The 16233-nt window shown below is 33.4% G+C and overlaps 1 protein-coding gene across 3 annotated transcripts; it reads left to right on the top strand.

The window, feature by feature from the left end:
* Nucleotides 1-1967: 1967 nt before the first annotated feature.
* Nucleotides 1968-15746, top strand: LOC114279221 (deSI-like protein At4g17486). 3 transcript variants are annotated; one of them, XM_028221442.2, is made up of 4 exons: nt 1968-2398; nt 9676-9929; nt 13121-13408; nt 15074-15746. In XM_028221442.2, the coding sequence occupies exons 2-4, from the start codon at nt 9719-9721 to the stop codon at nt 15322-15324; spliced, it is 750 nt and encodes a 249-aa protein (XP_028077243.1). In that variant the 5' UTR covers nt 1968-2398; nt 9676-9718; the 3' UTR covers nt 15325-15746. The 3 variants fall into 3 exon arrangements, with proteins under 3 accessions (XP_028077243.1, XP_028077244.1, XP_028077245.1); XM_028221443.2 differs by having other exon boundaries at nt 2236-2398; nt 9651-9929; XM_028221444.2 differs by lacking the exon at nt 1968-2398 and adding an exon at nt 7698-7918.
* The last annotated feature ends 487 nt before the right edge of the window (nt 15747-16233 follow it).

The following is a 16233-nucleotide window of genomic DNA, read 5'->3' as shown; positions in this document are numbered from 1 at the left end:
GAATTTCTCTGGACCAACCCAGAAAAAATTTAGTTCAAATCAGAATTTCTCTAGTCCAAACACACACCATATATATACATAAGAGTACCAATTCTGTTATGTGTCTGTGTGTGTGTGATAAGTAGAGTATATCATTCTAAATTTAACAAGTAACACTAGTTCAACTATGCACAACTTAGCAGCACAAATAACATAGGTACAAAAATCAATTTAAATTCAAATCTTCATCAAGTTGAATTGAGTGGTCTAGACTGAAGCTAGAACATGTTTCAAATTATTAGTGTCTGATGGAAAAAGAGGCATCTTTTAAGCAATATAGTGGTTGTAATTCAATGATCTTGGAGGTTAAATGGTTTTACATATCAAACTTGAAAAAGAATGCAATCATTTTCATTATCATCAAACAATTTTCAGTAACATACACCGCAAATAACTGAAACAGCAAGTAGTAGATATTCAAAAGCAAAAGAATATGTTTAACTGGGGAGACATTAACAATAGATTCTACAAAATACACAGAATTATGAAGAAATCTACTTACTTCAGCATGGAAGATAAAAGAAAAACATCTTTAAGAATTTCTCTGGATCACTTTAAGCTAGAAAAATTCTCTCAAAATCAATGAAATTTCTAAAGAAACATTTCCAGAGAAATTCTCTTTAACCCAGAGAAAATTCAGTTCAAATAAAAAAAAAATTCAATCCAAACCAAAGAATTTCTCTGGACCAACCCAGAGAAAATTTAGTTCAAATCAGAATTTCTCTAGTCCAAACACACACCATATATATACGTAAGAGTGCCAATTATGTTATGTGTCTGTATGTGTGATAAGTAGAGTATATCATTCTAAATTTAACAAGTAACACTAGTTCAACTATACACAACTTAGCAGCACAAATAATATAGGTACAAAAACCAATTTAAATTCAAATCTTCATCAAGTTGAATTGAGTGGTCTAGACTGAAGCTAGAACAGGTTTCAAATTATTAGTGTCTGATGGAAAAAGAGGCATCTTTTAAGCAATATAGTGGTTGTAATTCAATGATCTTAGAGGTTAAATGGTTTTACATATCAAACTTGAAAAAGAATGCAACCATTTTCATTATCATCAAACAATTTTCAGTAACATACACTGCAAATAACTGAAACAACAAGTAGTAGACATTCGAAAGCAAAAGAATATGTTTAACTGGGGAGACATTAACAATTGATTCTACAAAATACACAGAATTATGAAGAAATCTACTTACTTCAGCATGGAAGATAAAAGAAAAATATCTTTCTTCTCTAGCCCTAAAGTTAAGTGTGAATCATATTTGAAAACCATTAACTAATGCTGAAAATCAAGACTAAAAAGTATATCCAAACTCACTCCCCATTAATTCCAGTTCAACAGCTTCAAGTATATTTTTTTAGAAGGTAACAACTTCAAGTATATGAATGACTGAAATACCAAATAGTATGCTTCAGAGACTTGAAAAATGGTATGCCTGTCCTTAGTGGGCTAAAGCAGCACCACTGCTGCCTAATCCCATCTTCATCCCCAAAATCGCAAGCTGCTCAACACATAGACCTCAGCGACACAGAGCCTTCGTTTCGGCGCTCTCGATCCACTACGATTCCATTCTTCTGTCCTCGATTCGCCAGAGTCAGCAACATGATGATCATGAGATTGAGATCGATGAGAGCGAACAGAGATCTCTCTGCATGACGATCTCTTCGCATGACGGCCGGCGGCAGACTGGCTCCTCCGAATCAGTGTTGGACAACCCTCTGAATCGGTGTTGAAACGGTTCATGGTTGATCGAATTAGAGAGAGAGAGAGAGCAAGAGAGAGAGATTACATCTAATGGTGTAAGTGAAAAGCTTAAAAATGTGTTCATGTGTGTAGAAGGAAAAAACGAGAGATTGAAATTTCTCTGGATATATGGGTGTAGGATTAAGGGACCTTAGACATCACAAAATAATATTGTAGATCATTTTCATCACCAAAAATGAAAGAGGGACCTTAGACTAATTTTTCCCAAAATAAAATCATATCTCAAACAAACCTTTAAATTACTTGGCACAATCACTTCTATTTTTCAGTTAAAAAAATATTTCCTTATTGAATATTACATATATGATAGAATATGATAATAATAATGATAAAGTGCACATGGACAGATTTTCTTTAACCCTTGGATCTTTTTTTATTTTAATTTTTTTTCTTTTGTCTGTCGGGACTTTAAAGGGACAGTGGTATCAGAACTCTCATCTTTGCTATTTGCCAGAAGCAATGCGTGCGTGTCAGGCACATATAGCCCACTCTCTGCAATGAAAATGGTGGGATTTTCTTTCGCATTTTGGTGGAGAGCCATTTATTTGATGTTTTGATGGGTCGTCTTCTCAATTAAGGTAAATGGGTCTCCCTGATTTTCAATTTTCTTTAATGGGTTTGGTTGATTTAACTCAAATCAAACCCTTGTGTTTTTTTGTTCTCTCTTTATTATATATACCCATATTCATTTGTTTACATTTGTGTTCTTTTTGAAAGCTGCATTACTTGATTTCATTATTTCTTATGAATCTGATCTGATCATATGCATTTTTGTTTTCTTCTTTGAAAATCTAGAGTTAATCTTCTTCTGCTTTCTTTTTTTTTTCCTTCTCGAGATCCTAGTTTTTCTCATCTGCCAAACAATATACCTATTCTTGCGTTGAAATTAATTTACTCTATATTTGTCACTTCTCCTTTTCTTGATATTATTTTGTAAAATACATCACACACACACACACACACATATATATATATAATTTTGGATTTGTGAGTGGACGCTGCAACTTGGTGAATCATATTTCCTTGATTCTTATTTTACCTTTTTTCAGATTTAACCAATGGGTTGATGCTTTACTTTGTAAGTATGAAGCATTCACTTTTGGTGATTATCCAAAGTATTCACACCCAAATTCCCTTAAAACTGGGCTTGTCTGGAAAACAAAATTCTAAAGTCTGTTGCAGTGACACGTAAAGAAGGGTTATGAAATCAGGGTATTATGCAAGCCTGATATGGCATCTTGTTTGTTGGCCGTGCCAGTGTTTTGCAGATTCCAACTATACTATCTTCCTTTTAGACGTGCTACTCCATTTATCTGGTTGTCATTTTCTTTGGTTTATGCAGAAGTTGCTTAGGATTGATATGTACACTCACTATATGCACTAAATATAGGTATAGATCTGGTATTTAGTAATAAGGAAACCAAACTGAGCAATTGTGATAGTGCATGAAGGCTGCATTTGTTTATGGAACAAAATGGGTGGGATTGGGTGTGCGAAATGCTCCCTGATATGTTATTCAAGCCTCACAATTAATTGCACAAAATGAGGCATATGAGATTTTGGGGTTTATCTTAGGGTTAGGTGGATGTTGGGATAAGGCTTGCCATGAAACCAACAGTAAATGTACGCCATCCTTTATCCTATGCTAAAACACTAGCAGCGTGGGACTTTTTGTCATAGAATGTATAGTCTATTGACTCTATTCTACCTTTCCCAGGACTTGTTTATGCTGCCCCAATCCCATCTCGTTGCCAAATGTGGCCAAAGGGTTATAAAGGCCAAGCTAGATCATTTCAGGCCAACACCTTGTCTTTGTTTCCAAAACCTAGAGTAGAAAATGAAAAATATTGAATTTCAAAAGCTTGATAAACCAAGAGGTTATTAAACATGCCTTAAAGACCTTTAAACCTGTAGTGGAACAAAAGGAAAATGGTGGAGGTGGAGTGAAGGCTTGTAGAAATGAGCATTAACGAAATGGAATGAGTCTACATGCTATTATACAGAAGAAAATTGATTCTGAAAGCCTTGGAAGTTGTCTTAACTCCTAATATTAGGTAGTTGCATTAGACAAAATGAGGTTCCCAGCATTATTGTACACTAACCTTGCAATTTACATTTAAATATCAATTGCAAATGTGGATAAATGAAATTATCTATGTGACTATTTTATTTTGAATATGCATGAAATCAACCACAACATTAGTTTATTAGATCTTTGAGATGGAGGATAAGATAGTTTCATGAGAATTAGATGCCAAGTATGCTATGCAGGCTTACCTTGGTATCAGGTGCTGTTAGATCATGTCAAGGGTAAGAATGCATTTCTGCTACATGGAATGGAAACAAGAATTAAAAATTCAATAACAAGTTACAATTTTATTAGTAGGTTAAAAGATTAAGATATTTGAAGTTTTAAGCCATAAATAAGTAGATTTAAGTGCTTCAAACATGTGGGGAGCAACAGCATAAAGAGAAAGGAAGAACAATGATGTAAAATGTGACATAGATTATGTGTATATGCCGACAGAGTTCATATCAACTGTATTGGTCAGAAAACTATAGTATTGGTTATATTGGTTAAAATAATGGTTGTATTGATAGGGAAATCATATTGGCCATAACGACTGATATGGCTGTTTTTTTTATTTATTCCCCTTCACCAATACAAGCATGTGTATCTGAACTGGAGACCCCAAATACTGTTACGTAACCCTTAAACACTGATATTATGAAGCATTGTTGGTACTATTAATTGTCTTGCCTTGGAAGTATTAAAACAAACAAAAATTATCTTAGAGTATGTATAATGTTGTAGTAAGTGGGAGCTTTCTATTTGCACAACAAAAATACCTCCTTACACCTATTTTTCAATTTTTTTATTACAGTTGTATCCCTATCTAAAATTACTAGAAGGTACTAAATTCTAAAAAATTGAAAACCTTAATTTTCATTACACTCACCCCTTCACCATCGCCTCCAATACCCAACCATTGTTGCCTCACTGCCTTACCCCTCCCTACCCTGTCAATCACTAGAGCCATCCCCCAACCCCTCTTTGCCCCACCTCACCACCCCTCAGACCTTTTCAAACACCTACTTGCCACCCCATCCCCAGATCTTCCCTTTTCATCGCCACCCTCCTACTCCTTTTCTTTCTTTCACAGTTCTGAAAACCCTAGGTTGGTCTCTCTCTCTCTCTCACTTGCGCGCCCGCGCGCACACACACACACAAGGTGGGGGAAGATTGGAAGGGGCTCACAATGTAGGTGAAAGTCCGAGAGGGAGGCTGCGAAGGTGTGGCTGCGACACCCCAATTTCTATTTTAAGAGATGAAGTCTAGGTAATGTTATTAATGAGTCATTTGGTCAATAACAGAGTAAGATCTCAGGAAAGATCGGAGGAGTCGATTTAGTCTCCCTTCAAAGTCCAATCTCCTTAGATAGCAAAGTTACCTTTTTGACAGATCTTACAGGTTTTAACTCAAGAACAACAAACATTGACGGAAAATAAATGATAGGTTTACACTAGACATTTCTTTTCTTTTCTTTTCTCTTATAACTTAAGTAATCATTTCTTTTCTTTTCTCTCATAGGTTTCCAAACATAGTGTTAGTTACAAAATAATAGAATTCAACAATATTACAACCCAAAACATGATAATGAAATAGCCCTGGAGCAAAACGAGTCTTAAATTCTTCTAAGAAAGCCATGTCTTCAAAGGTTTCCCTGGCACTGTCTTCTGGATAAATTCTTCTGCACCTAGCATGAAACATCATGAGTTTGGAATGTCAGTAAACTCACACACACCACATCCATTTTCCCAATCCGATACACAATCACAATTGAAATAAACAATGAAGCATGGTATTCAAATCAATAGATAAAGTGACTACAATGTTAGGTGTTAGTAAACTAGAAATCCCCTAATGAGATTTCATCCTCCCAACTACAAGAATTGGACTCAGATTATTTGGTACCCTCTCTTTCGTTGCTTTACAGACCTTACCCTAGATGCCTGCAATGGTTATTTACTGTGTAGCACCAATCGAGGATGTCAAAAGAGATGGCAAAGTATGGGTCTAACACCCAAAACCTCCCCAACCTTATAACACCAAATATCAATAACCACCTAGGGTCTGAATGCAACCGATATATTCAAGGGTTTCAAAATAATCCACTTGCTCAAGACTTAATCCTTGAATAGGGAACACATCCCACCAATCAATACTTGAAATCAACATGTCATTATCTCATAAAATTTACTTTAGTGATCGAAATCCCAACATCACCCTTATTAAGTTTCCCATTGAGTACAGTATATTATGCGTGGGTTACACGAGTATAAATATTTCATGAAATAAACTTAAAGAATTACAACCATAAATATACATATATGATAAACCGAAGCTTGATCAATTAATAAGGGCACATTCAATCAACTAAGAGCATGAAAACAACAATTGCAACCAATTTCCAGATTTGAATCAGTTTGAAAATAACTATCAAAGAAGTATTTTTAATCGTCCTGAAAACTTGGCCTCTTTAGGGTTTGTAAAGAATTTTGTCTAGTTTCAAAATCAATTTACGGAAGTAGGATGCGCTTTATTGATTTTTGGTTATTAATGAAATACTCGAGACTTATCCAGATTCGTCGACTGTTACAAAAATCGGTTTTCCTCTCAAACTACTCATTCATTTCCACTCAAACCAATTTTATTTGAAAGTTTACACTTTAAAGGAAGATTTTGATTCAAAAATGAGCTCAAGGAGATTTTTCTATATTTTTCTAAAACTTTTGAAAGTGGATTGAAAATACTAGTTGTTTGTACTCAAAACTTGAAATAAAAAGAGTTATACCAAAAAAAAAAAAAAACCTTCTACATTTCTCATATGATAAAAATATGCCAAATGATATATATTCTAAGCACATTATGTCATGTATTTAGACTTTTGAAAATAACTATCAAAGAAGTATTTTTAATCGTCCTGAAAACTTGGCCTCTTTAGGGTTTGTAAAGAATTTTGTCTAGTTTCAAAATCAATTTATGGAAGTGGGATGCACTTTATTGATTTTTGGTTATTAATGAAATACTCAAGACTTATCCAGATTCGTTGACTGTTACAAAAATCGGTTTTCCTCTCAAACTACTCATTCATTTCCACTAAAACCAATTTTATTTGAAAGTTTACACTTTAAAGGAAGATTTTGATTCAAAAATGAGCTCAAGGAGATTTTTCTATATTTTTCTAAAACTTTTGAAAGTGGATTGAAAATACCAGTTGTTTGAACTCAAAACTTGAAATAAAAAGAGTTATACCAAAAAAAAAAAAAAAAACCATGGGTAATTCTACATTTCTCATATGATAAAAATATGCCAAATGATATATATTCTAAGCACATTATGTCATGTATTTAGAAGAGGAAAAAAAGAAAAGAATAGAGTGTTGTGTGGCTCTCTCTCTTGCCTAGGATTGCTAGAGTTGGACAACACTTCCTCTCTTTTCCTTCCTTCCTCCTCTCAAGCTCATACCTTGCTCTCCTTTTCTCTCCGTTAGCCGAATGTGTGTGTTTGTGAGTGTTTAAGTGTGCAAAATGTACTAAGGGGGTGGTTCTATTTATAGGGAAAAAGTGGTGAAAAGTCTAAAGTGCCCTTGGTTGGACTGGAATGAAATAGATTTGGATTTAGTTGCAATGTAATGGAATAGAGGTTGATTAAGATGTTTAAGTAGGATTTAAAACATGATTTAGTTATGGTCTATGAAACATGGACATGGCAAAACAGGTGCCGTAGCGGTGTCGGACACGTTGGGGACACGTACAGAATACACCATTTGGCGTGTCTCTTTAATTTCATTATTATTATTTTTTTTTTGCAAGAGACACGCCGTGTCCAAAATTATGTAGAGCTTTGGCCCTAAATCTCAAAATCAAAACAAAAAGAGAAGAGAAGAGAAGAGAAGAGAAGCCCTAAATCTCAAAATCAGAACAAAAAGTGAAAAGAAGAGAAGGGGGTACCTTAGAATCGAAGTTGGACACGCCAGAAGAACAAGAAGTTTGTTCCAATCGACCTCCATATGTGGACGACCTTGATCAGTTAGGTAAGTCTCTTGTTTCTTATTTCTCTCTCGCCTTTGGCCTCTCTTCTCTCTCGCCTCTTGCGTCTCTCTTCTCTCTTCGCTAAAATAAAAAAGATGGGCAGTGTCTGTCTCTCTTCTCTATTTCTTTTTTTATTTCTTTTGATTATAATAAATATTAAATAAAGAATATAGGGGCAAAAGTCAAGAAGTCAATATTAAATAATGGTTACTTTGTGTATAGGGCTTACGATGATGATAGTGGGTTGATGGAATGGTTGCTTTTCCTGTGATGTTGGGATTATAATTTTTCTTTATATTTTTTTCTGTATTTATAATTACCCTAATATATTTTTAATATCTCTGTTTATTTTTTTTTACCTTTATAAATATTAATGTAATGGTTTATATATATACTGAATTAATATTAATTTTAATTAATTTTGATTGTTTGGTAATATAATATTAATCTATGTAGTAAATATATATATTAAAAAAATAATAATTTTGCCGTGTCTCCTGTTGTGTCCGTGTCTCCATTTTTTTGAAATCACCGTGTCCTGTGTCCATGTCCGTGCTTCATAGGTTATGGTTAGTTTGATTGGAACTAGAGGTACAAGCATAACTCCATGTTTTGGGGCCTTAGGACAAACTTTTTCCATGATTTGTGTAATGTGTTCACCAAAGTACACATAAATATATCAAGATGTATATGGCTGGCCATGTGCAAGGGAATTTGAGGGTTTTTTACAATTTTTTATTTTTATTTTATATATATGTATATATATCTGTGGAAAAGGATTATTATAATGAAGTGCACTTATATATAAAGTAATGAAATTGAGGCTAAAGTGCAATAATAATGAAGAGTGAGGGCATGGACTAAATTTATAAATTAAAATACCTATTTCAAGTATAGAATTAATTAAAGTGGAGGAAGGAAAGATAATTTGGATTGCACTACTTTGCTTTAGAATAAAAAGTGAATAATTGAGTGAAAACGGCGATAATCGGAAACTAGAGTTTAATTCACAAATAAACGAGGAACTAATAAGTTTATTATAAAATTATGAAGTTGGGGCCGTAATAGAGTTTACGAAAGTTAGCGGCCTCATAGTGGCAGCTGCAAAAGAAGTGGTTGTGGTGATTGGAGGTGGTGGTTCAGATGGGTGTGTAGTTAGGGTTTGAAAGGTTTGATGGGTGTAATGAGAAGTTAGAAGGTTAGGGATGAGAGTATGGTTAGAATTAAGCGGGTGTAAAGAGATCAAATGAAATTTTGAATTTTAGAGGGGAGTGTGATTAGAAAATGGTTGTAAAGGAGATAAAATTGTTGTCTCCCGTAGTAGATTCTATTGTTAAAGATATTGGCTATAGTTGTATAGTCAGCTATAACGATGTTTACTTGAAACTCTGGGATTTTATGAATGCATAGACATTGTGCATTTGCGGTAGCTCTTTATGATGCTAATGTTGCTGACATTCTACCTTGTCCCACAGGTAACATGTTAAGATTTTTGATTGGTTTAATGTTTTTTCGTTTTGTTTTCAACCATTAGGTCTTGTGGCAAAAACGAAATTCAATTTAGGATTTCTATGGTATTGGGTATTCGAAGAAAAAAATTCCCGTTAGGGAATCAAATGGAAATTATATGCCAGATAATTTGCCCATTTTTAACTTAGAAGTATTTTGTTTCGTAACATTAAGTTTCTGCATTTTAATCTCATTCATTTTCATCTAACAATGGTCCTTTTACAGAGTGGTTTATGTTTCTACATTTCAGGTTGGAACTAGGTATTGACTGATTGCTGGTTTCACCCTTAAACATGAAACCTGGATCAAAGAAGGGCTGGCGCTCAATCGTACCTGTTCCTTCGCGAGGCAAATCAACAACCCATTTTTGCATGTTCCCAAAAGTAAAGTCAAAAGGCTATGCTCCAGGAAGCACTCCCGTGTATCTCAATGTCTACGACTTGACACCAGTCAATGGTTATTTCTATTGGGCTGGCCTTGGTGTCTTTCACACTGGCGTGGAAGGTCAGCTTACCCTCTTTATTTAGATGCATCTTCCTTGATCATGAACATTCAGGTATGGGTGGTTGCTTTCTGGTCACAGTAACCATCACATATGTCCAATATTATGGGCATGTTTAGTGTAGCTTCTTGTAAGCTAAAATCTAATAATTATAAGGCAATAACCTAAAACACCCCTCTCCTAACTTCCTTACTCACAACTTTTTCTGTTTATTTAAGTTATTTTTGCCTAATAAGCGGTAAGCTGAAATTACATCAAACAGTTTGATGCAGTCTCCAAAATAACAAAAGCAAACGATCACTGGTGCAGACAGACATGGGACACGGTGATTTTTAGAAAATGGGGACACAGATACAACAATAAATTATATATATAGGGAAAGGATACCATATGCATTTTGGTATGCATCTTTTACAAATGTATAATTTCTACCAAAAAATGTATATTTTTTATCACAAAAAGTACTACTTTTTCTTATCACAAAAAGTATAACATTTTCCCCCTGACAAAAACTGTGACTTTTATCACAAAAAGCATAACTTTCATTATTCGTATAATTTCTCCATTACTAATTTTTATCACAAAAATTCATAACTTTTACCACAAAAACTGTAACTTTACTTTTGATGTATAAGTGTACATTGTAGCATTTCCCATATATATATAATTGCTATGTAGACTAATATTACATCCACAAACAATCAAATTAACAAAAATTATCACCAATTCAATATATATGTATATAAACCTTGCACTTAAGTTGACTCTTCTTGTTTATGTCTTTTTTTATGAATGATCTATTAATTATTTAAATTTAAGCAAAAAGTAATGAACGGTCAACATCCAACATCCATTAAAAATACTGAAGAAGATGGAGGAAAACGGGTTGGCCTATCCTTTGAAAACAAATTAATCAAATAAAAAGACATCATGTGGGGTGTCCCATATGTTCATGGGTTGGTTTGGTTTGGTTCCTCAGTTCACTGGGTAATTTGAACACCCTTAGTCCCCATTGTGCCCTCCCATGTCAGACGCTGCTATGGAACCTATTTTGAAGTGTTGGTGCTTCAGAGGCTGTAAGTAGCTCAAATAAGCTCCGCCAAACAGCTCCTATATAGCTTTTGGTGCTTAGGCATTCATATTTATTTCTACTCAAAATTAGGAGCCATCTATGAAGTTCGGCTACTCAAAAAATGTTGCCGTACTTGTATCGGGTACTTACTAGATACTAGTACGCGTATTGATAGGGTTGCATGCGTACCGGGTAATCGAAATACATACCGGATACTTTTTATACATTCTTTGGTGGAGATATGTTTAATTTACTAGAGAATTCTGATTTGCTTGAAATTGCAAATCCTTTACTTGATGTACTAGAGATGTAAGATGTATTATTTAATGATGAAGTTGATGGAAGTGAAAGGCTTGCTTTTGGAATGAAACTTTGTTTTTGTAATTTCTCCTATTTAATGACATTGAAATAGCTTATAGACTTTACTTTGGTATTAATATTGTTGAACTATGATTTCTCTTTTGATTTTGTAATTTTTCTTTTTAGTTTTGGTATTGAACTTTGATTTGTAGGTTGAATCTCAAACAATAAATTATAAAAAATGAAAAATCTATTGATGTACCCTAGTTGTGCCCATATCCAATTTTTTTTAGAGTCTTGCCATATTGGCGTAACCATAATGTACTCGTACTAGTATCAATACGCATACGCGTGCTTCTAGGGAGACATATTTTCTTTAAATGTACTTACACATAGCAGTGTTTAAAACCTATAGAACACTCCTTCTTATGGAAGTAGTTTTGTGATAGCTCGAGACAACGATTTGTTTATAAGATTTTATGAATTTATTTAATTATATTGAGCATGTAGCCCTTGATAGAGCTAAATGACGAAGGCTGATTCATGTAGCCAACCTTACTTGATTGGGATAGGCTTTGTTTGATTTGGTTATTAAACATATAAACAAATAAATGGTAAATTACAAATATACCCCCTGAGGTTTGATTAAAATACAAATTGTCTGCCCCTTGAAGTTTCTAATTTCATAAAAAATGACCCTTTTTATTAATAAATCATTAGTCAATTAATAGTTTTTAATGATTCCATAAATATATTTCAATTAATAATTCAGGTGATTTTATTATTGTATAGTAGAGCCATTACGAATTTCATTTTTTCAGTTAATTTTGTTAAAATTTTTTTTTTGACAAGGGGGTATTTTTAATTTTTCAAACCACAAGGGGCAATTTGTATTTTAAGCAAACCTTAAGGGATGTATTTGTAATTTACCCTATAATTAAAACACAATCTATTATTTTTGAAATTAGTCAAGAAAAAACTCATATCTCTAGAAGCACTATTACTTGCTTTTACATCTTGTGTTGCCAAAACTCCACTGTCTATATTTTAATTTTTTATATTTGATTTTTTTTTTCTCCCAAGGCAGATGTTAAGGGAAAAAATTGAAAGGGGTACTTACGTGTAGGTCCTAATAAGTGGACTTATTATCTAATAGGTTCTATGAAAAAAAATGTCATAAAAAAAGTTACTAATTGTAAGTTTTAGCAACAATTTATAAAAATCATGATAAAAAAAAAGTTACTAATTGTCAATTGTTAGCGACATATAAAAAATTGTCACAAAAAAATTATTTTTAACGACAATTTTGCCAAGACTTATTTTCAATAGGATTTGATGGAATTCCAACTATTAGGACCTATTAGTAGTTTACCCAAATTGAAAAAGGTTTGGGGATCATATTCGAATCACTAAATTCACCACTTTGGGACAAAGGTGTACCATGTGCATTTCAAAACATAAATTACTAGGGCATTAGCTTTTTCTGGTAACACAAGTCAGGAGGTTTGAAGCACTTAGGTTATTTTTAATGAAGTACTTCGCCTATGAAGAGAAATAGATTTATATTGGCTTCAAGGTCATGCAACTGCTTTAAAATGAAGTTTAAATTGTTATGATTGGTAATCCTAGTCTTCAGAAGTTTCACTAAGTAGCTTATGAATTATGCTTACAATTTCTTGATGACACTAAAGAATTTATGGGCCATTTGCAATGGAAGGTAGTGATTGAAAGTTTGTTTTGTATTTTTGTATGTATATGACACGTTATTCACCAAATGGAAGCAAATATTTTCTGATTGTCCATATATGCATGGTGTTACAGTTCACGGGGTAGAATATGCTTTTGGAGCCCATGATTTTCCAACAAGTGGTGTCTTTGAGGTTGAACCTCGGCATTGCCCTGGCTTCAAGTTTAGAAAGTCAATATTCATGGGAACAACGTACTTGGACCCTTTCCAGGTTAGAGAATTCATGGAGAATCAGTCTTCAAACTACAAGGGTGATGCGTATCACTTGGTTGTGAAGAACTGCAACCATTTCTGTGCGGATATCTGTTACCAGCTGACTGGAAACCGGATCCCAAAATGGGTAAATAGACTAGCAAGAATAGGTATTTGGTGCCTTTCCTTACCACATGCCTTCTTTAGCTTTTGATTAGACTTGAATGATTTGTTTTCTTCTTCCATTTCTGTGTATCTAAATCTTTTTCCTGACTCATTAGTTCAATTGAGCTTGCATCTATGTTACGTAGAATGCGGATCATTCCGTTATGTCGAACGGGGCATGGTACACCATAGGCTCTAAAATGTGATACAATAGGAGTAGATTTGTATTTATTACAACTAATTTTCTTTCAACAATTAGACATACAATAAAATGTGATCTTTTATATATATTTTTTTTTTCTTAATTAATCTTGTAGCAACACATTTTTATGAGCATTATGACCCATATTTTATATTTTGTTCTGTCAAAATTTCACTCCTTATATTTTAGTTCATTATATTTGATTTTCTTTTCTTTTTTTAAAAAAAAAAATTTCTTAGTCTTAAGAAAGCCTTTAAGAAATATATTGGAACAAACTTTTAAGATCGCTTTGTATCACTAAATTTACTATTTTAAAACAAAATTGGGCCATGCTTTGGAACATGTGTTTCAAAATGTAATTCGCTAGGTATTAGTGTTTTCTTGGTAACACTGGCTTCCATACATCTTTAACCATCTGACTGACATGGACAATTAAACCCCAATGTGTTCATTGTGTCTGCACCAATTGAGCAACTTTCTCACTTATCTCTTGCTATTGTTCTTCATTAGTACAACGAGAGTTAATTCTTCAATGAAAATTTTTCACTCACAAGTTTGATACTTACCAGCCAGCCTTTTGTAGTTGAGGCTTAAATCCTCAAAAGGCAATAGCTTCCCATGGGCCCTGTCTCATCTAGCGTGGGAGAATTAGTAATTACGTGACCAAATTTTTCTGTTCAAAAGAGGATCTCTCCTCTTCTTCATTCATAGCCTAATTGACTCATGAGACTCCCACCAACACCTTGGACTCCAAGGTGTTGGAGCTGACTTTCTATATAAGATTTTTGCCCTTGTACACCAATTCAAAATTCAGGTACCCATAATTAACTTAATTTGAAAGTCAAAATTGGGGTTTTTAATAAATTTATTTGCACTCCTATTTAAACTACATTACATGGAATCTTCTAAATTTATAAAATACTTGTTTCAAACACTTAGGTCATGTTTGTTTAGGTGGACATGAGCTTGGGATTGGACTAATAGTCCAATAAAATTATTAATCCGATGTTTAGTTAAACAATTGAAGTACGGATTAATTATTTTAAACTTGGCTATTAGTTAAGATTGGATACATAATCCAATGAATTTGTAGTCTTAGGATTATTAGTCATGGAAATGTTAATCCAATCCGCCCAAACAAACATGGCCTTAGTACTTAGGTAAGGGAATGGGATATGTATAAAAGACATGCACCCAACAATTATGTATAAGTAGTTGAGTTTGCTATAAAACCATGCTTAAGACTTATATTTTATTCATACATAAAATGCTTGATTTTAGTTTGTAAATGTCATTTTACCCTTGAAATACAAGAAGCATTTAAAAAAATATGAAATCTAGTCGTGTCTTGGTATCTTTTAGTAGAATATTAGAAGAGCCTGACGTTTAGACACATACCAGCACCATTTGATGGTGGTGGTCATTAGAGGCCGTTCTTACTTTTTTTTTTTTGGGTGTTCCCTTTTAGGTTCGCTCTGCAACTGCATTCTCCCTGAGAATCTTAAAGTTTCTGCTGTGCGACATGATCCGAATTTCCAAGGCTACGACAGTGAAAAGAAAAGACTGAGAAGCTCCTTCAGTTGCATGTCATCACTTTCAATGCACCAGAAGGAGAGGGAGGTATCTATATCTTCATTATTTCTACACTCTCATTACAAAGGCTGCCTACCACAGTGGGAGTCAAAAAAAGCTGAAAATGAATCCTTAAAGGATGGATGAGAAGACTGTCTACTATATCCGATTGAATCGTTGGTGAAATCCCACAACTTGGAGCTAATCTTCCCTGTGCAAGCTTGTTGTATTGAATGACAGCACAGAAGGCTTGTTTCCTGTTTCTTGTAATTGCAGAGTGATGCTTGTTGTCTCCTGACTTGCAAAATATATTTTTTTGTTTTCCATACCAAAAGAACCCAGAAATTCATTTGCTACATCAATTGTTTCTGGGAAATAGTTTGTGTTTATGACACTATAGGGTGGAATTTGACTATTGCTTATTTAGATTATTACTTCAATTGTTCCTTGAGTATTTTGTTTTTTTGTTTTTTTTGTTTTTGTAAAACGTTAATGTGTTTGTTTGATACTTGTTTTTTTCCTATTTTTTTATTTTGTTTTGTGGAGAAAGCTTTGTTGTGTCTTTCAAACTTTTGTTTTTTATGGAGGGAAATTACCATATTACCCTTATAGTGTCATGAAGCTCTTGTTAACATGACCAATTAAGAGCGTGAGTATGCTCCAGTTTGGATTGGTTTGAGATGAAACTAAGATCAATCCATTATCTATAGTTTCATAAATATTAGAATCAAATCAAACTATTAAAATTATGGAACCAATTCGAGGTACATCATTTAAACATGGTTCGGTTCGGTTTAAAACTATAGTTTCATATAATTTGTTAACAAAAAAAATCATACAAAATTTTTAGAAAAGTTCAAGCTATCATAAAATTTTAAAATAATAATATATCTATCAAACAAATTAGTATCATAATATTTACTAATTAAGCTAAAACATAACATTAACATTAATTTGATATGATTTTTTGAAATATAAGCTTTTAAAACACAAACATACACATTTTTTTTTTTTGAACGAGGAAATGCCAAAGAAGGCTACACAGGAAAATCAGAA

The sequence above is a fragment of the Camellia sinensis genome, chromosome 3 (genome assembly GCF_055761805.1).
Source record: "Camellia sinensis isolate YWXY chromosome 3, ASM5576180v1, whole genome shotgun sequence".
Classification (NCBI taxonomy): domain Eukaryota; kingdom Viridiplantae; phylum Streptophyta; class Magnoliopsida; order Ericales; family Theaceae; genus Camellia; species Camellia sinensis.
This window is presented reverse-complemented; position numbering and strand designations above follow the sequence as displayed.